Source organism: Rhinolophus hipposideros, assembly GCF_964194185.1.
Source record: "Rhinolophus hipposideros genome assembly, chromosome: 6".
NCBI lineage: Eukaryota > Metazoa > Chordata > Mammalia > Chiroptera > Rhinolophidae > Rhinolophus > Rhinolophus hipposideros.
In genome coordinates, this window is record NC_138052.1 from 84,665,375 (window position 1) to 84,685,413 (window position 20,039).

A 20,039-nucleotide genomic window follows, 5' to 3' on the forward strand; every position below is an offset into this window, starting at 1 on the left:
CAGAACCTCACTCCTGGCTGTAGTGGCCAGAACTTAGTACTGGTATGGGAGAGACTTGCATAAGTAAAGAGGTAACACTTGCAGCATTTTATCACAGACTTGAATCCTCATTTCCTTCTAAGATTCAAGGCTTAGGGCACATCTCCATAGTTGTCTCCCTTCCTGTTCCTGGCTCTCAATGGGACAGAACCAACCTCTGCTTCCAGCTTCTTTCTTCCAAGACTTTAGAGGGCCTCTGGCTGTTTCAGTGGTGGAGCAGGGCAAGGGCAGGCACTGGTAGCCTTCAGAGCATGCCTTCCTTAGTATCCAAATATGTGATTCCCTTGCTCACTATTCCTGCTGCTAAGTGGCTGGGGAAAGGGGTAGATATACAAAGTTACTGCTATCAAAAGCCCAAGAGAGACATGTGGAATAGTAAACCGTTCAATGGAATGAGATTTCTTTCCTGAATATTGTAGAATTTAATTCTTAAAAAGAATACATTTATTTCAGAAGCAGATACAGCGTATGTTGAACAACACACCTAGCTTGATTGACATATAGAACACTGTCCTCTAAACCAACAGTATACATACTCCTTTTGATTACACTGGAAACATTTTACCAAAATTGATCATAGCTGCACCATCAAGCAAGCCTCAAAAAATTTCCAAAAACAAAAAAGAAGAAAATTAATAGGATATTCTCTGAACCAAACACATGGGATTAAGCTAGGAATAAAAAACCGGTAAGTCCCTCCCTAGCTATTTACAAAACAGGTAGTACAGTTCTAAATAACCCCTGGATCACAGAAGAATTACAAAGGAAATTAGATAATTTTAATTGCATGATAATGGTATCAAAACCTGTGGAGTACAGGTAAAGCACTACTTAAAAGAGATACATTATCTTAAATTCACACATTACAAAATGAAGGCTGAAGTAAGTCAATGATTAAGTTTTCATGTCAAGAAACAAAAAGAAAAGCAACTTCAAAAAATAGAAGGAAGAATTTTAAAAAGTATGTCAGTGAATTAGAAAACAAATGTACAATAAAGAAAATCAACAAAGCCAAAACTCATTCCCTTGAAAACATCAATAAAATTGATAAACCCTTAGTAAATTGATCAGGAAGAAACGAACATATGTCAATATGTTAGGAATGGAAAAAGGGACATCACTTACAGTTTACAGTCACCAATCTTTCATAAACTGGGAGAACAGAAAAAGGGAACATTCAATTCACTTTTAAAGCAGTATAACCCAGCCACCAAAACCTACCAAGGATATCACAAGAAAGAAAACCAGGGGCCAAACTCCTGTGAATGAAGACATAAAATTCCCAAAATAAGCAAATCAAATCCAGCAATGTAAAAAATGATAATGTATCATCTAATTTGGGTTTACTGCAAAAACAGAAGAATTCAATACCTGAAAGGGAACCAATGCAACCTACCACGTAACATATAAGGAGAAAGAAAAATCACAATCTAGATAGAATCAGAAAAGAACACTAAAATTTAATACCTATTCATGATTTTAAAAGAACCCTGAAAACCAGGAACAGAAGGGCACATCCTTAATCTAATATCAACCAAAAGCCTACAGCAAACCTCTCGATAAAATATTGAAATCATTCACCATAAAATGGGGAATGAAATATCTCACCTCCATTTATCATTATTCTGGCCCCAGCCAGTGTGATAAGACAAGAAAATAAAAGAAGAGTATAAACGATGCTGACACCGTGATCGTGTACATAAATAATCCAAAAGAATCTACAAACTCAGAATTAAGTGAGTTTAGCAAAGTCACAGAATGCAAAATCCATACACAAGAAAAATTGCATGTTTATAAATACAATAAATAGTGAAATTTTTAAAAATATAAGAAATCAAATAGCTAGAAATAGATATCTCAAAAGATGTGCAGAACTTTTACATCGAAAACAATAAAACGTTCTTGAAAGAAATGAAACACCTACATAAATGAGAGAGACATCATCTCCATGGACTGGAAAACTTGTAAAATGATGCCAATTCTCTCCAAATGATCTGGTTAAATTCAATTCTAACTAAAATGCCAGTAGGTTTATTTTTGTGAAAATTGACAAGCTGATTTTAAAATTTGTTTAGAAATTCAGAGTGTCAAAACAGCCAAGGTAATCTTGAGTAAGAACAAAATTAGAGTCCTCCCGTTCCCAGATGAGTTACAAAGACCACACACTTGTATTCTGTTGTATGACCTTTTCTGAAAGGTCTCTTATTATGGCATATTACACCGTTGGTATTTTTTATTTTAACTTATATTTTGTACCTTCTTATTCTCTCTTCCCCTTGGTTTTTTGTTTTTAATTTTTTTGGAATGGAGGAATGGCTATATAGTATCTGGTCTTTTGAAGTTATATATCATGGCTTTTAATTCTTCAGGTGGACTCATTTGTGATTTTTAAAATGAAATTTAATATTTTGTGTTTTTGCCTTTTTGACCACCAAGAAGATGGGCTTTATTCCAGAAGTGCGAGTAGATTGGATGGGCTGGGGAACTGATCTCTTGAGTCCCTAGCCTGACTGTCCCCAAAAGGAAAATGTTTGGGGCATCTCTCTCTCCCAGGCGTCAGGAGGAGGGTCTAGGCTTGTCTGGGTGGCAATGTGAGAGTATAATGTTTAGGTGTTCCTCTTTGCCAGCTGTACTTTCATTTCAATTTGGGGCTTCTCGACCTTTCCTGGGCATCGTTCCCAGAGAGTCCCTCTGCTGCTGCCCTGATCAGGTTTCTGGATCTGTTAATAATAGACAACAGTGGGGAAAGGGCCAGGATCATTATGGAAATAGGAACAACCAAACCAGATGGACAGTTCCTGTGCCTGGGGCCCTGTCTCTCTGCTCACTTCCTGATCTAAAGAGCGCCCTGCAGGGGGGCATGTTGTCTAAGCCACTCTTAGAAGCTGTTCTCACCTGTGAAGGTTTCCAAGTGCCTGTCCCCAAAATTAGAACACATGATCTGGGAGCACTGGTATGTTTATGAGGACACAAACAGAAAATTTGAAATCTAGACTCTCCCAGAAAATCCAGAATGAGTGATGCTACGCCTCACAAAACACCCAGAAGGGAAGGATGTGGGGTACCAATTAGGTGAAGCAAACAGTGACTCCAAGAGGCAAACCCTACCTGATCCTAGAGTGTTGAAGAGGAATGGGGCATGTGAAGAGCAAGCGTGGGAAAGTAAGGACATGGCCAGGTTGGGGAGGCAGAAATGGGAGAGAGGCAGTGAGACACGGCCTCTAGTCAGTAAAAGATGAAATCAGCACCGTCTAAATATTGATACGCCCCAAATCTTTCTGTTCCCGATGAATGGCCTCCCTCTTCTGCCTCTCCTCTTCCTTTTATCAAAATCTGCTCTCAGTAGAGTATGGTAAACTCAACCTTGGTATAAATCGTGAAAAACCAGGAAGGCTTCAGAAATGACCAGTTGCAGAATTGTGAAACCCTCTCATTGTAAAATATTACACAGATATAGAAAACGACATAAAGAAAATGGATAGCTTAGTGAGTTATTACAAAGGGAAGGTCCTTGTCAGCACCCGAAGTAGAACTAGAAGTTGGCCGGCTGTTTCAGAAACCAGCTCTGGGTCCTATCCCATCACAACGCCTGCCTCCTCCCCAAAGTAACTACTAGCCTGACATTTATGGTAACCACTTAGAAGGATTTTATTTTAATGGGACTAACGTTTTAGCTATAAATAATCACTAATGGTAGAATATTGGGCAGTTGAGGGGTGTTTGGGGAGCCATGAGAAGCAGACAGATCTCAGTACACTTAAAATCACATTATTTCATATAGTTAGCTTCACTCTGCCTACGATGAAGACACCGCACGGGGAAAGGATCCCACAGAAGTGCAAGTACAGAGGCGTGCCCTATGACCTCAGCGGCCTCATGGTCGTCCGCTGGTCCACAAAGAGCCATGTCGTGCAGTCTTGCCAAAGCAGAGCAAAAGTAGGTCCCAGCGCACAGTGCTTGGGAGAGTGCAAGGGACTGGTTGTCTCTGCTGTTGCGATGTGAGTCTAGGACGTTGCCTAAACTCCCCTGGGCCTCAGTTTCTCACTGTGAAGAATGGGGCCATAATAAAGCCCTTTACAGTCCCATATTACTCTCCTCACTTGTTCCCCTTTCCTCAATCTTGGTTTCTGTTTCAGCTGCCTATTCATTGACCCTTGCAAGAAGCTCGTTACCTACCTTTCCCAGCTGGGTGTCTTTCCAGTCTGCTGCTCTTCTTTTTGCCCTGGATTCCTACACACCATGAGTCTTTCATCTCCACACACACCTTTATAAACACGCATGTATGTCCTTGCACATTGGAGGTGCTGAACAAATGCTCAGAGAGTAAATGAAGACAAAGGAAGAACAAATGAATTTCTGCGTACATTCCTTCAATATTTAGTGAGTGCCTAATATACACAAAGATACTAACCCGTTCCTCTACACTTGAAGATCATTCCTCTCCTCCCTCTCACCTCATCTTCCTCCTTTTCCATCCTATTTCTTTTTTCCTTTCCCTGTGCCACAGAGCTAGACTGAGTGGCCTGGCAAGACAGGACGCAGAGAAGCAGAAGCAGGCTGGATGGTGGAAATAGACACCATGGAAAGGAGCCAGATGAAATAAGGGCAAAGACAGCTGTATAACATGTAGCAAGAAACTGGCCAGAATGAAAAGCAGTGATTCGTGGAGCTCAGGCACTCCTTGGGTTTCACTTTGAGAGCTCTGGCGGGATTGGGGTCAGTTAGAGCTGGCATCAAGATGAAGGGCTGCCAGGCTCCTCCTCCCTAGAGATGTGGAGCTCCAATCCCTCCCCTTAATTCTTTTCTACCCACTCCACCCCCACGACTCCCTCACCAACCAATGTCCTGGGCCTTTAAGAGTTAGGTGGGCTGGACTGAGGAGAGAGCTCACACTTCTCCCCACCCTACGCTTTGCCTCTGCCTATAACTGCCAGTCACAGCAGCAAACTGCAGTGGAAGAGGGAGGAAAGCAGCGAGTACACGAGGAGCAAAGGAGCGAAGGAGCCAGCTGGGTTTCCTCATCCCACAGCATTGCGGAGCTCACAGACGCAGGACTGCTCTCCTGCCCAAGGTAAGTGCCTGGCGGCTCCGAGCAGCCTCTGCTCCAAGCTCTGACCTGCCTGAGTCCCTAGCTCTGCCTTCCACATTAATCCACCCTGATTAAATTGCACCCTGGATTCCTTTGCCAGAACAGGTCTACAAGGCTCCGACCTGATTCTCTCCTGCTTACCCTCTTTGATTTACAGGTTTCCTCCTGGCTGTGTCAGTCACCCCTTTACATGAGACCTCTTAGCTACCCCGGGCTGTCACTCAGAGGTGAGCCCCAACCTAGCAAGGGGAAGAGAGAGAACTGAGTAGCTGTGCTTTCGCATATTCATGAACAGATTGTTGAGGTTTACCAAATGAGGGTTGGCCAAAATCCCTGGGGATACAGAAACCCCTGATAATAAGGAGTTAGGAGACTTCTTTGGAAAGAACCAGGGTTTGATTCTATCCCACATTCTCCGCCTCCTCAATGGGCCAGAGCAGTTTGGTGGTATGCCCAAGCGCTGTGCTGAGACTTGCTTTCAGTCCTGACCCTGCCATTCACTCGCTATGTGACTTTGGACAGCACCTTCTTGCTCTGTGATAAGAGGGATTTCGGGTTTTCCAGACTTGCCTGTGTATCCGGGGTGCTCTTTAAAATACAATCTTCCTGAGCCCCATCCTTGGAAATGCTGATCTGGCAGATTTGGGGTGGGGTTAAGGAATCTCTGTGTCAGGACAGCTCTGCTTTAGAACCTCTGCATTAGATGTATTATAAAAGAGTCTTGAAACTAACGTTCTGAGGCCTCTGACTGGAATCATTATGTCCTCTTGGTATGAACCAGGTCAGGCATAATCCTGCTCAGAAGTAAAAGCAGACAAAATGCTCTCTTCCTGTTTTTCAGAGAGACCTGAGACACCCTGAATTCCACTGTAATGCCAACTGGCACCATTGGCAATGCTGCCCAAATCCATCTTTCTGTGACATTAACCGCCTGGAAGTTGAGAACCAAATCTTGCTCGGCAGCCCTGGCCACTTCCACCTTATTCTGTGTGTCTGTTTTCTCATCTGTATTATAGAGGAAATGGTCTGTATTCCCAAGGATCTCCACATGCATACCCAGGAGTGAGCAGTGATGACCCAGTTCGTCTTTCTCTGTCTCCACCGTGTCTTTTGCCTCTTGCTCTTGCTCTCACTCCCAAGTCCTTTGTGCCTTCTCGCCTAACTGCACCTGACTCTGCCGTGACCATTCTTTCCATCCTACCTTCAGACACCAGAGGAAACACCAAGACCAAGAACACCTGGGTTCTAAGTCACATTCTCTGGGCAGTTTGTTTAGTCGGTCTCCTAGGATACGGGGGCAAGTGAGTGAGGCTGAGCAAAGGGATGTGAGAAGAAGAGAGCAAAGAGAGGCTGACAAGTGAGCAAATGGGGAGACACAGAAAGGATCAGGAGAGAGAAGAATGATTGGGGAGAAAGGAAAAGGAAGGGGTCAGGCAGAAGATGGGGAAAGGAAAGAAAAGAAGAAGAAAAAAAAGGAAGGCTATTTGGTGGGATATGGTAGGGATAGAAAATGATGGAGGGGAAAGACAAAACATTGATATCCCTCGATGATTCTTAGCCCTGCTTTAACCTGCTTCCTAGAGAAAGCCCTTGCTGAGGGTAGAGTCTTGGTGAGATCTCTGAGCTGGTCATGTGGAGACTTCGGTGCTAGTCCCGCTTTGCCACTTAATTCATTTGGTGACTCTGGCAGTTCGGCTAACCTTTCTAGTCCTCAGTACCCTTTTCTATAAAATGAAGTCCAGCACTGACATTCTATGTCCCCTTGGGTTGAAATTGGCCTTCTTATGGCCACATGTCACCTGCATACAGCTTTCAAATAGTGATTCAGGAATGGGAGCAGGATTTCACGAGCCTGCCAACCCTTGGGGTTGGAAGAGTTCGACAAAAGAGGATAGAATAATTTTCTAAGTCTGGTCTGAGAGGAACTAGGCTCCGAAATAGGGATGTCCGGGCACTCGGTTTCTGTTCTGAGTCTTCCCACGTTTGAGGACATCATTGTCAGGTGTAATAGAAGTAATTCTGTCTTCTCCCAAGGCCAAGGCCCACCCCATCCCAGAGTCCCTATGCCCCAGACATGAGAGCTGAAGTTCAGAGACAAGATAAGATAAGGTGTCGGCAAGGGGGATTAAAGTTGCACCCCAGGCTGACCTCCCTGCCTTACCCCAGAGTCTGAGGAGCTGAAACACTTAAGAGAGACCTGTTACTTTCGACTTCAGTCTTCATGTGTCTTTGGCAAACCTCAGATTCCAAACTGTGCATCTCCACCCAGAAAAGCAGAGATGCTTTTCTGTCTCCCCGGAAGCACCTGGGGACCTTTTTCCTTCCAGAGTTTTCTCACTCAGTCTCCCATAGTCAGCCTCAGCGAGTAAAACCTTTTCTTCTTGGAACTTGCGGGGTTCTTTCTCTCCTGAGAACTGCCTTGAGTTGTCTTTCCCACTTCAGCACAGACTGATTCCCAACCTTGCCCTCTCCATCTGGGTACCTGCACATGGCTACTCATTTAGAAAGCCTTCTCTAGTTCCTGCAGTGGGAGAAGCTGTATTTGCAGTGACTTCTACCTTCTTCCTAAAGACTTGGCCACCCCCAGGTGACTTTATAGGCTGTTCCCACTAAAGAGAGATAGGGCACGAATACGGTGCGTGACCTCGGACACTTCCCATCCTGTTCCTAGACTTCTGCTTTTTCATTTGTATAATATCGGGATTTGAATTGTATGATGTTTTAATGAAGCACTAGCTGAATGACTGCTTCAGAGATTATTTTACTTTTTTAGATGTTCACCATTGCCAACATTTTAAACTTATCAATGAAAAAACACATTTCTATTCAAGTGTAGCTCCTTTGCTTATACAAAAGCATAGAGCTTTATGTTTCACGAGCATTCACAGTTTAAGAATGGTTTAGTCAAGAGTTGAGTGTTTCTTATAGGGGCAGAGATAGAATCAAAGTGGCCACATAGCATATCTTCTAGTTCTTTTCAAGGAAAGCTTGTGGTTACCTACTAGGACAATTTAACCAGGTCCTACATTAGCATAAAGGAGGTACTCTTTTTTTTTTTTTTTTTTTTAAGTCAATAGAGAAAACTTGAAAATGCAGTTCTGAGACTTTGTAATTTATCTGGTCTGTTAAAACTGTGAGAATAACTGTTATGAAAAGAAGTGTAAAATATACTTTGCCATGTGAAGGTAGAAGAAGATGGCTTATTTAGCTAAGTACAGTACTAAGTGTTGTAGAAGAGACAAAAGAAACACTCTGCCCTAACCCTTCAGGAGCTGGGTGACCTACATGAGATCATGGAGAGGGCTCCCAGAATAGGGAAGCTAGGATGCTTCCACCTGGAGAAGAGGAGGCTAGGATGTAGAGAGATGCCAGGTTCTGAAAGGGCAGCCAGCAAGACTGCGGTTCCTAATAATGAGAAACTGGCAGGGTGACATGAGGTTACCTTGTGGATTGCAGGGTATTGGGAAGCAGAGGGGTACTTGGCAGACAGCCCTGGTTTAGCCCTCTGTGGAGATGGCTATGGGAAATAGCAGAGGCTCTGGAATCAGACCTACTTAGCTTTAAATTCTGACTCCCTGTGTGATTTCAGATAGGTTTCTTGGTCTCTCTAAGCCTCATCATCACCGAATTCAAATTAGAAGTAAAAATTGCTACAGACTGTATAGATGAAATGCCTGACACATAATGGGCAGTCAGGAAACACTGGTTTCCCTCTCTTCTTCCCTTGATCTGTTATTTCAAGACCACCAAGATTAACCCAGTCTTGTGCTCCCCTTTATTTCTTTAGGTGACTCTGGCGCCAGCTGGTGGAGCAGTGGGTGATGGCGTTATCCTCGCTGCAAGGCCGTGAGTACCCGTACAGAGGCGGGCGTGGGTACCGGCCCAGGGACAGGGAAGAGCACCTCCTGGGCCGTCCACCCTCCTGGCCGGTTCTCCAGCCCCTGCTTCTCCTGGCCCAGGGCTGCCCATCAATGAAGACGTGCTGCTCATGCAGAAAGGCACACTGATGCGGAAGGTGAGGTCCAAAAGCTGGAAGAGGCTAAGATACTTCAGACTTCAGGAAGATGGCATGACAGTCTGGCATGCCCGGCAGGCGGGAGGCAGAGCCAAGCCCAGCTGTGAGTGATGGGGTCGCTAGGGGTGGACACATGGGTGGCTGGGACCCTGAGCAGCCAGCAGCCTGGGAACAGGAGGAACCAGGATGCTATGATATGCCCTTCTGCTGTCCCACTCGTATCTACGTCTGAGCCTATACATTGGAAATTATAACAGTACCTGCCTCTTAAGGATGTTATGAGGCTTACATTGTTATTTCACGTAAAGGGCTCAGAAGAGTCCGAGCACATAACAAGTCTCAATAAATCATAGGTTATATCTTGTTATTATTATTATAATAAGAGCATGATCTCAGGAAGCAGACTGCTTGGATGAAAGCCCTGGCTCCACCACTTTCCAGCTGAGTGCCTTTGGACAAGTTACTTAAACTAAGCTTCAGTTTCCCCATCTGTAAAATGGGGATTAACCGGTACCTGCTTAGTAGGGTTACAGGGACTCAGTAAATTCATGTCTAAAACCTGGGACCTGAAATGAGGACACATTTAATAAATGTGAGCCGTTATGGTGACTGTTTTAAAACACCATACATGCATCATACATGTGCATGCTATTGACTATAAACACTTTATGATCCGTCTAAAAATCAGATCCCAGGACACAGCTAAGAGAGTCTGCCTTAAAGACATAATCAAAGCTCACAATCCACACCATCCCCAGCTGAGGACAGGGGGCATAAGAATTTCTCTGGCTCCCTCCTAAACATCTGGAAAGAGGAAGTCCTCAAACCTGGAATGGGAGACTTGACCTCGGGCATATCATGCTTTGGTGTAACTGCTTCTGTCGGCAAGTGCGTGTCCCTTTGTCAGCCTGACAGACCTCTTGTGATCACCATGCGCACTGGCCATGTAAGGGACCATCCCTTATCTAAGATGAGAACACTGAAGGTCATGGCTTTTTTGGTCTGTGTCATACTGTCAGCTGATGGCTGGATGCCAGTCTTGCTATTCCCAGCACAGGCCCCTTGCCATGCTGCCTACGAAACCAGCAAGGATTCGTGTGGAATCCTACATCCCAGGGATCTGCAGCCCATGGAGGCTGGGGTTCCTCCTCTCTCTGGCTTCACAGAGAAGGGAGTAATGGTTGGCCCGGAGCTGCTGCAGTTTGGCGGACTCTCTTCCTCAGTGCCCCCACTTGCTCCTTCTCTGGCAGTCTCAATCTCTGACGTGGAAACAGTGCGTGGGGGCCATGAGTCCGAGTTGTTACGCAGCCTGGCCGAGGAGTTTCCGCTGGAGCAGGGCTTCACCATCGTCTTCCACGGCCGCCGCTCCAACCTGGACCTGGTGGCCAACAGCGTGGAGGACGCCCAGACGTGGATGCAGGGGCTCCAGCGATTGGTGGACTTTGTCACGAGCATGGACCAACAGGAGCGGCTGGACCAGTATCGGAGGACGGACTCAGTGTGGGGGCCGGGGGTCATGAGGAGCAGAGGCTGCAGGGCTAAGGACAGGTGGGAGGGAGCGCAGGGCTGGGGACGCCTGAGTCCAGACGGGCTGGGCAGGGGCGGCTCAGGCCAGTGTGAGGCTGAGAATACTGAGGGAGGAATGGAGGCCTGAGGTGGCAAAGATGGAGCCAGGCAGAGTTTGGGCATGAATCAGGCCCCCCGGGAGTGGGGAAAGGGACAGCGAGAGGCCAAGGACCAAACGAGGTGTGATCCTGAGAGGTTAACCGAAGATGCCAGGTCATCATCTCCCACAGGGGTAGGAAGCAGCGCCTCCTCAGAGGGCTTACTGGTGTCGTCTCACTTCAAGTTTCCTAGATTGTATTCACCTACGCCAGCTCGTTCTTCCGTTCATTCATTCATTCATTCATTCATTCATTCAGCATCTATTAAGTAGAATGTATCTGGCACTAAACCAGGCCTTTCGGTACAAAGATTAATGAGATTCAGATATCATGTTTGTCAGTGGAGAGGGCGGAATTGTCTAAATAATTTAAGTACCATGGACGTGTATGGTGCTTAGATAATTTGAGCGTGTTCAAAGGAAGGCGTTCTTGGAAAGCTTTAGGGAGAAAGTAGCATTTGAGCTGGGCCTTGAAAATGAGTAGAATTTGAACATGAAGACAGTGGGAGGGAAAGACACTCCTGCCTGAAGGAGCAACATGAGTAAAGGCCCAGAGATAAGAAACTGAAGAGCTAGAGAGAGAGTGGGACATCAGAGAGCAGGGAGTTAGGGGTCTGGCTAAAATGCAGGGAATACAGAGATGTGTTGAGAAGGCTGGGTTGGGGCTGGATCACAGGAGCGCAGGAGAGCTTAACTCCTATGTGAAGGAATTTGGGCTTCTTTCTGCAGGCAACAGGGAGGTCCCTGCACACACCTGAACCATGCGAGAATAAGCTAGGTTGGCGTTCTGGGGAGATTATTCTGGAAGCTAATGTGGGAAATTAATTGATGTGGTGGAGAGAAGGGGCGCAAAGACAGGCGTGAGATGTCAATGGATGAACGTGCACAAAATGTCTGCACACACACCCAGTGCTTTTGCCTTGACTCAGACCTGGATGGCTGAGTGACTGGTTCCAGTGTGGAGATAGAAACCAGGACGGTCGGATGAGTTTCCAAGAGGTGCAGCGGTTACTACACATGATGAACGTGGATATGGAACAAGAATATGCCTTTCAGCTTTTTCAGGTGAGTCTTCTGGGGGAGGATTTGCTGACGCCGTCCAAGGCCACATTGTCACTCGGCCAGAAGTACTCTGACCCTATCCAGCAACACTCATTTATCAAATCTCTACTATGGACCCCAGGACTATGCCAGGCTCAATGGGAAGTGTAGGCCATGGTTCTTATTCTTCAGTCTTGTTGGAAAGATGATTTGTAATCTATGAAAGGTAAATACCAACGTGCTATCACATCAGACCTCAAGGACCTCTCTATCGGTGGCCAGAATTTCACAGGGGCCTAGTATAATGGAAAACTCCAACTGGAAGGTGAATGAATAGGAGGAGGGAGTCTTCTGACCTTTTAGGGAGCTTTGGGGCACTTAACTTTTTCTAGTGGAACATTTTCTCTAGTAGCAAATGGTCTGACTGAAATTTTGCTTTTTATTTACTGAGGTGGCTTCTTCTAGGAACACTATTAGGTGTTCTGTGGAAGCATTTTGGGTCCACCTGCCTGTAAGACTGTCCTTCCAAGACAAGTCAAGGCCATAAAATTTGCTGTTAAAGGGTTCGTCTACTCACCTCTAAACCCTCTTACAGGCAGCAGACATGTCTCAGTCTGACACTCTGGAGGGAGAAGAATTTATAGAGTTCTATAAGGCACTGACTAAGCGTGATGAAGTGCAGGAACTGTTTGAAAACTTTTCGGCTGATGGGCAGAAGCTGACCCTGTTGGAATTTGTGGATTTCCTCCAAGAGGAGCAGAAAGAAGGAGACCACGCTTCTGACCTTGCTCTGGAACTCATCGACCGCTATGAGCCTTCAGAAAGTGGTAAGACGACCAGAACAGAAAGACACCAGACATGGGAGCAGGGAGGGGACCATGACCAGAAAGTTCCAGAGACCAGCAGCCTGCTGCCTAATTCAAGGAAGACTGAGTCCACCCCATGCCAGTCCCCTGCCCAATCTTCATCTCATTCAACCACTCCTTTGAAAGGAGAGCAGCCATGTCCCACCCCGATAGGACAGGAGTCTCCTCTGTAATGCTAGGTCTCCCTGGAGGAAGAACATTCCATTAGTCCGTTCCATTAGAACTTTCCTCCATCATGCTCATGTTTCACATCCTTCACTTGCAAAAAGTTCTTCCTGATATCAACCTTTGGCCTCGGTGGAAATGGAACATCCTAGATCCTCTTGCTTTGGCCTCTTCTCTAGTGCATATGATTCCTTTTCCTCTAGATCCTGTTTGCTGTCTCTTTAAATACTAGCTCTCCGTCCCTTCCTGGGCTTTCTCCAAATTCACCAAATGGTTCTTGAAGTCTCTAAGCCTAGGAAAGCCCTAGGAAGCTAGTCATCCCCTGGCTGAGGGGGACGATGATGAGACCAAAAACTTAGCTTTTTAACAAGCACAGCTAAGATATGCCCTGTCTGCCCTCAAACCTTTCTCCTTGCCCCTTTTGTAGACATCTTCCTGCCCCCCATTCCCTTCAAAATGTGAGGAATTTACATTATTAATAATAAATAACTTATAAGGCACTTTCACATTCCTTACTTCATTTAGTCCTCACTACAACCTCATAAATCAAAATCAATAACCTAAATTGGGCCTTTGCTAAGTATCCCATAATGTGCCAATATCTCTACATGCCTTTTCTCTTCTAATCCTTCCAGTGACTCGTTGAAGTAGGTTCTGTTATTAAGTCACTTGTGCAAAAGAAGAAAACTGAGGTTTAGAAAAATCAAATCTCTTGCTCAAAGCCAACAGCTAGTGAGAGGAGGAATTGGGACTAAAACCCAGACCATCTGACTCTTACTTGTTGCCTCTCCTGCGCGTGAGGATTGGAGATGAGATGAATGAGAGCTGAACAAGTGCCCCAGGTTCCCTAAGTCTCAACTCCCACTTCTTTTCATTCGCTCATGCACTCATGACGTCAGCTAATGCTTACTGAGTACTCCTAATGTGCCATCACCTACCGTCGGCACCAGCAACACTACAGCAGGTCAGACGAGGACAATGTCCTCATGGAACAGGGTCAAGAAGAAAGTGTTGGGATCAGTGATTCCAGATTCATGTGGGTGCTCAGAAAAGAAATGGGGCTGTAAAGAAATCATTTCGGAAAACTACATAGAAGAGGAAAGTCAGAGCGTTAAGAAATAGGACCTCCTATTCCCAGTGCAGGATCCAGCACACATGGGTTACATTTGTTCTACCTCCCAGCCCTTGGTGTTCCCTCCCCTTGCACTTGACTATCAGGTACTATATTCTGGCTGCAGAGTGTAGTATTAGTGTCATTCAGAAAACCTGGGCTCACGTCCCTACTCTGCTTCCCACTAACTGAGTAACCTTGGGCAACTCGCTTAACCTGAGGCTTCACTTTTCTCATCTGTGCAACAATTGGCGAGGAAATGAAATGATGCACAAGAAAAGTATCTGGCAACTGTGGATTTACCCTAAGGACTTGAGTTATTACTGTCTAGAATGAAACTTCCTGCCCAACTACCTGCCATTCTCCACCACCTCCAGGCCTTGTCAAACCTGGAGAGCACAAGGAAGCTGGACATCACAGTGCAATTGTTCTGCCTCCCAAGGGAGCCCCTGCAGCAGTGTCACCCTCAGTGAGACTGCACAGCCCAGTGGTATAGGGCATGGCTTTGCCACCTGGCTGCCTGGGTTCAAATCCCAGCTCCTTCACTTATTCGTAGTGTGAGCTGGGATAAGTTACCTAACTTCCCAGGACAGACTGTATTATATCTACCTCCCATGTTGGTGAGAGCACTAAGAGAGACACTGCATGTAACGTCCTTGGCACAGAGCAAGTACTCAGTAACTGTTAGTTGTCATTGTTATTATATGAACCCTGTGCTGAAATGGGTGAGGGCTAAGAAGGAGCGTCAGGGCCCTGCCCCTGAAGGGAGTAGACTTCAAGGGGATGTTGGACGAACACTCCTCAAAACGTGACATGGAATTGACAGTAGGAAGAAACCCTCGGGTCAGAGTTGGCAGCAGCTACACAGCCCAGGGAATGAAACAAAGGTACCTTGGTCATATCAGTGATAAGTCGTTGACTTTGATTCTCTCTGGGCCTCAGGTTCCCCATCTATCAAATTAGCCCTTTGGACTACATACTGTGTTGTCCATTATGGTAACGATGAGCTCCATGTGAGTGTTTAAATTTAAATGAACTAAAATCAAAATTTTAAATTCAGTTCTACAGCCACACAGTTTATGTGTCTAGGAGCTACCATATTGGACAGTGCAGAATACGTTTCCATCATTGTAGGAAGTCCCATTGGATTAGAAGTCCCAGCACTGGATTAAAGTGATCGTCATGATTCCCCTTGTAGCTTTGACATTCTCTGGGGGTGGGGAGGATTGAAATGACAGGCACTGTGGGGGGGAGGCAAGTTTGGGATCTGGAAGCTGGGAGTGGACAGCATCTCACAGGCAGGACCCTGGAGAGGGGTGGGGTGGAGGCCAGGCTGTAGGGGTGCTGGGGAGCTCCCACTCAGAGTTCTCTCACGCTGGTGTCCCCCCACTCCACACCCTAGGCAAGCTGCGGCATGTACTGAGCGTGGATGGCTTCCTTAGCTACCTCAGCTCCAAGGACGGAGACATCTTCAACCCAACCTGCCTCCCCATCTACCAGGATATGACTCAACCCCTCAACCACTACTACATCAACTCCTCTCACAACACTTACCTGGTTGGGGACCAGCTCTGTGGCCAGAGCAGTGTCGAGGGATACATAAGGTGCGGTGAGAGGAAGGGAGAAGGGGCCGAGCTCATGAAAAGGGACCCACTGTGGGAAACTGAGGTGTGCTGACAGTACATAAAAGGGATTGAATAGATGCCGCAGGGACTTTGGGGCTGATGATCCCTGGATACCTGAGAGAGGAGACTGAAGACTGGTGGGAGAGTGGTATTAAAGCCCTATGTGTAAATGGAGCTTCTCTCTTTCGTAGGCTATGAAACTCTCTTGGAACTGAGAGGTCCTGACAGATTTATCTGGAATAAACAAGTAAACTAAGTGTTAAACAGAAGGCAGTATCACATAGGAGTCAAAAGCATAGGTTTTGGAGCCAGACCATTTGAGGTCAAATTCTAGCTCCCTCACTTGGTACTCTAGGGCAAAGTATTTAACCTCTCTATGCCTCAGTTTCCCCCATCTGTGAAATAAGGATGATAACAATGTCTATTCTGTCTGGGTTATTGTGAGGATTTAATGAGATCAACCATGTGTCAATAGCTAATAAAAGGTACCAGCTTTTATTGTGATTCATCACGGATTAGATCAAATAGTCAAGATATCTTTGCAGTGCCAGTCACTGAACTAGTAGCTTCAGGGGATACAAAGGTGAGTGGAACATATAGTTCCTGCCCTAGGAAGTCTAGTAGAGAAAAGAAAGCAGAAACTTACTGACAGTTTGAATAATTCCTGTGTTGTATAATGAAATACAGCCAGAATACCAGAGGTATCATGAGACAGTATGTGACGGCTTGCTAAGGAAAGCATGTGAGGTGGGTTGGGGGGCGGTGGAGATCAATGTGAGCTGCAGCCGTGTCCCAGTGGGCAGAGAAGGGTCCATGGAGCTGTAACTTGAAGGGATCGTGATAGGTAAGTGCCTGTGAGCGCTGTTTTCTTCAGCGTGGGGAGAGGGTTCCCAGGTGGAAGATCAGACCTTGACCCCTCCTGTCCCTGGGGGGTTGGGGTTCTTGCAGGGCCCTGAAGCGAGGGTGCCGCTGCGTGGAGGTGGATATATGGGATGGACCTAGTGGGGAACCTATCGTCTATCATGGACACACCCTGACCTCCCGTATCCTATTTAAAGAAGTTGTGGCCGCTGTAGCACAGTATGCCTTCCAGGTAGGAGCCCCAGGATGGCGACACTGGTGAGGCGAGAGGATCTGAGGGAAGAGTGGCTGGCTCTGGGTCTGGGGAGGGTGGAGGGACAAGGGGAGGTTACGTCAAATTGGCATATAGGTAAAAGATTTTAACTGTGAAGCGTCAGACAAATATTAAGGGGTTATTATGAATAAGTGTTGGGTGTGTTACTAGTAATTAGTTGTCATAGAGGTAATTGCTAGGGATTAGTAAGTATTACTTCTAACAACTTCGTCACCTGTCTGGCACAGTGTGGATTAGGAAACAGAGCAAGTGGTGGGTAGGGCTGGGAGAAGATAGGAATCTGGAAATGAAAGCCTGAGAGTGTAACACGAACATGTCACCAGGGAAATGGCCTGGCCTTCCCATCTTTGAAACCTTTGAAACCTTTGAAAAATCAAAGGTCCTGGAGGGACCTGTGTCCTACCTAGCACAGGTCTGAGACTTGGGGTCCCAAGAGTGACTTTTAGATGTGGGGTGGACTCCAGATCCAGCCAGATCTCCTTGAGTCCTAGAATAGGGTCGGAGGAGTTTAGCAATCGGGTACTCAGTTGAGTACCTAGGTGGGACAGGAGAAGCAAGGAGGTTACAGGCTTTACAACTTTGGCTCCAGTGCTCCCTTCCCTCCCCATCAGACATCAGACTATCCGGTCATCTTGTCCCTGGAGATCCACTGCAGCTGGGAGCAGCAGGAGATCATAGCACAGCATCTGACCGAGATCCTGGGGGAGCAGCTGCTGAGCTCCACCTTGGATGGGCTGCTGCCCACTCAGCTGCCCTCGCCGGAGGTAGGGACCCTGCTCCCCCAGCCCAGGCTCGACTGTGCCTTCCATATCCCCCCACCTTGGCTCCTTCCTCCATGTTGTTTCCTTTTCACCCTCAGATGAACCATCTTGCTCTTTAATATCTTGGAGACTTTAATTTTTGAAAAATCTAATTGAACACAGAATTCTATTTGTAGTTCTCTAAATTTCAAATAATTTATTTACCTTATATTTATTTTTCAATGGAAATATCTTTTCCATTTTTTCCTGATAGTTTGTAACTGTTATAGACTATACCAGCAATATAAAGGGAAATCCCCTCACCATTATATCAACCTTCCCCAATAACTGCTGTCAATAGATTTTTAAGTGCTTATATAAACATATATGTATATATATATTCACATTTTTTAAAGTGAATGGGATTAAAAAAAATAAAGTGAATGGGATTATCCTCTATATCCCTTAATATCTCACATATAATATATATCATGGGTGTCTTTTCATGAATAATTTTTTCCCTTTTTAACAGCTCTTTCGTATTTCATTTTATGTTATGGGCCCTAATTTATTCAACCAGTAGATGAGAAACATAACCAGTAAATGGTAAACATTTAGGTTGTCTGTAATTTTTCTCTTGTATATACAGCTCTGCCCATTTACTCTTTCTTTGAGATGGATTCCTAGAAACAAAATTCCTGAGTTGCTGAGTTTGCATGTTGGCCTTTTGGTTATTATTGCCAAGTTGCCCTCTGGAAAAAATACCAATTTGCCGTCCAACCAACGGTATAAGAGAGGGATCACAAATAACTCCAGTATGGCATGATTCATAATGAAAAACATGACAAAAAAGTCGTTTGGTGTTTTTGGTTTTTTTTAAAAGAAAAATCTGTTTTCTTCTTTTGATTTAATCGATAATATTTACCCACTTTGAGGGTTTATAATTTTTATTGATGTATGACAATTTTTTTTAATGTTAAAGATATTAATGCTCTGGAAAGTGTTTTGCAGTCTATTTTTTTTCTTTTGTGTTTATATCATCTTCTGCTTTACAGGAGTTGTTAAGCTTTATGTAGTCAAATCTGCCGGTCATTTTTATGTCTTCTGACTTTTCATCTCATGTTCTAAAGGCTTTCTCACCTTAAGATTATTCAAAACGATTCTCTATTTTATTCTAATATCCTTTATGTTCTTTATATTTACATGTAAATCTTTAATCTATGAGGAATCTTTATGCATCGAATGTGAGGTAGGGTTCCTATTGATGTTTTTTCATATGGACAGAGATGTCACAAGTCTGCTGAACATGGAATCCTGACTGTATGTGTCAAGCAGCTTTCCTGTGGGAACTTCCGGCCACTCACTCACGTCCTCTGCCTTTGAGGTGGCCCTGTGCTAGCAGTGGGAGCTGCATGGTCCCTAGGAGGTCCCAGAGCAGACAGGCAGACAGGCTCCTTCATTTTTGTCTCTTAGGAGCTTCGGAGGAAGATCCTGGTGAAGGGAAAGAAGTTAAGGACGCTTGAAGAAGATCTGGAGGAAGAAGAGGAAGAAGAACTAGAGTCTGAACTAGAGAGGGAGCAGGAGGCTGGGCTGGAGCTGGAGGCCCAGACGGAGCCTGAGACCCCGGAGCTGAGCCCTCGCAGTAAGGACAAAAAGGAGAAGGTAGGTTAGGAGGGTGGTCTTCCTGCTCTGGTATCTGGTCAGAGACTCTAGAGCCAGTCAGGGTAGAGGGCCGAGGGGCAAAACGCCCTCTACCCCCAGTAAGAAAGGCATAAGAATGCATACTTGGCACCACTATGTATTGCTCTATATAGATATACTGCAGTGGCTTTCCAACTTCTTTGGGCCATGAAATCTTTTTTTTAAATCAAATCTTATCTGGAAACTCAGTACACAAAATGCAGAGCCATCCTAGTTGGAGCACCCGTTTGGCTCTCTCCTGCGTCCCCCGGGTGACTCCAGAGACATCTTGGTACTACTTCGCAGTCTCCTCGAAGGCCAGTTTGAAAACCACTGATGGGTGCATGTGCGCCGCATTATATTGGGGAAGTAGGGCTTATTGGAGTGACTGCTGTGACCTCAGCTAAAGTGGGCTTAGTTAGAGAAAGCTTCTTGGAATAGGTGAGTTTGAGGAGGGGCCAGAATTAGCCAAAGAGGAGCAGGGAGAGGTGGGGAAGGGGAAGTCTGTGCCTGAGTAGCCCAGCTCCCTGTGGGGAAGGGGAGCCATTTGGGGGACCACCGCGATCCTGGTTTGAAGTCTGCATTTCTCTCTTGTGCACTTGCTTGGCTCAGCTGGCTGATGTCTAGCTTATCCAGTTCTCTGGGGCTGTGGTGTATAATCTGCTGCCATGTCCAGGGATGGAAATGGGAATTCAGGAGACAAATCTAAAGATATTACTCTGGGACCCTCACATCCTTCCAGCTGCGACTTCCACGACCATTTGCATAACTTGACATACCTGTGAGTTCGTGTACATGTTGACCCAAAATTGTTGATTTGTTTTAAAAGACGAAAGACAGGAAGGATGGAACTTGTTTAAAAATAATGAA

The 20,039-nt window shown here is 45.6% G+C and overlaps 1 protein-coding gene across 17 annotated transcripts in view; it reads left to right on the forward strand.

The window, feature by feature from the left end:
- Positions 1-4,813: 4,813 nt before the first annotated feature.
- The window catches only part of PLCD4 (phospholipase C delta 4), a 31,185-nt gene continuing 15,959 nt past the window's right edge, over positions 4,814-20,039 (forward strand). For 3 of the 17 annotated variants that reach the window (XM_081051044.1, XM_081051045.1, XM_081051043.1), the window contains exons 1-10: positions 4,911-5,110; positions 8,916-8,974; positions 9,088-9,246; positions 10,394-10,622; positions 11,736-11,871; positions 12,443-12,674; positions 15,392-15,593; positions 16,563-16,707; positions 17,361-17,513; positions 18,963-19,151. In XM_081051044.1, coding sequence (XP_080907170.1) covers positions 8,950-8,974; positions 9,088-9,246; positions 10,394-10,622; positions 11,736-11,871; positions 12,443-12,674; positions 15,392-15,593; positions 16,563-16,707; positions 17,361-17,513; positions 18,963-19,151 — 1,470 coding nt within the window. In that variant the 5' untranslated portion in view covers positions 4,911-5,110; positions 8,916-8,949. Of the gene's footprint in view, positions 5,111-5,285; positions 5,356-5,969; positions 6,486-8,915; positions 8,975-9,087; positions 9,247-10,393; positions 10,623-11,735; positions 11,872-12,442; positions 12,675-15,391; positions 15,594-16,562; positions 16,708-17,360; positions 17,514-18,962; positions 19,152-20,039 lie in introns of all 17 variants that reach the window. The other 14 variants (XM_081051056.1, XM_081051046.1, XM_081051051.1 and 11 more) reach the window with 12 other exon arrangements.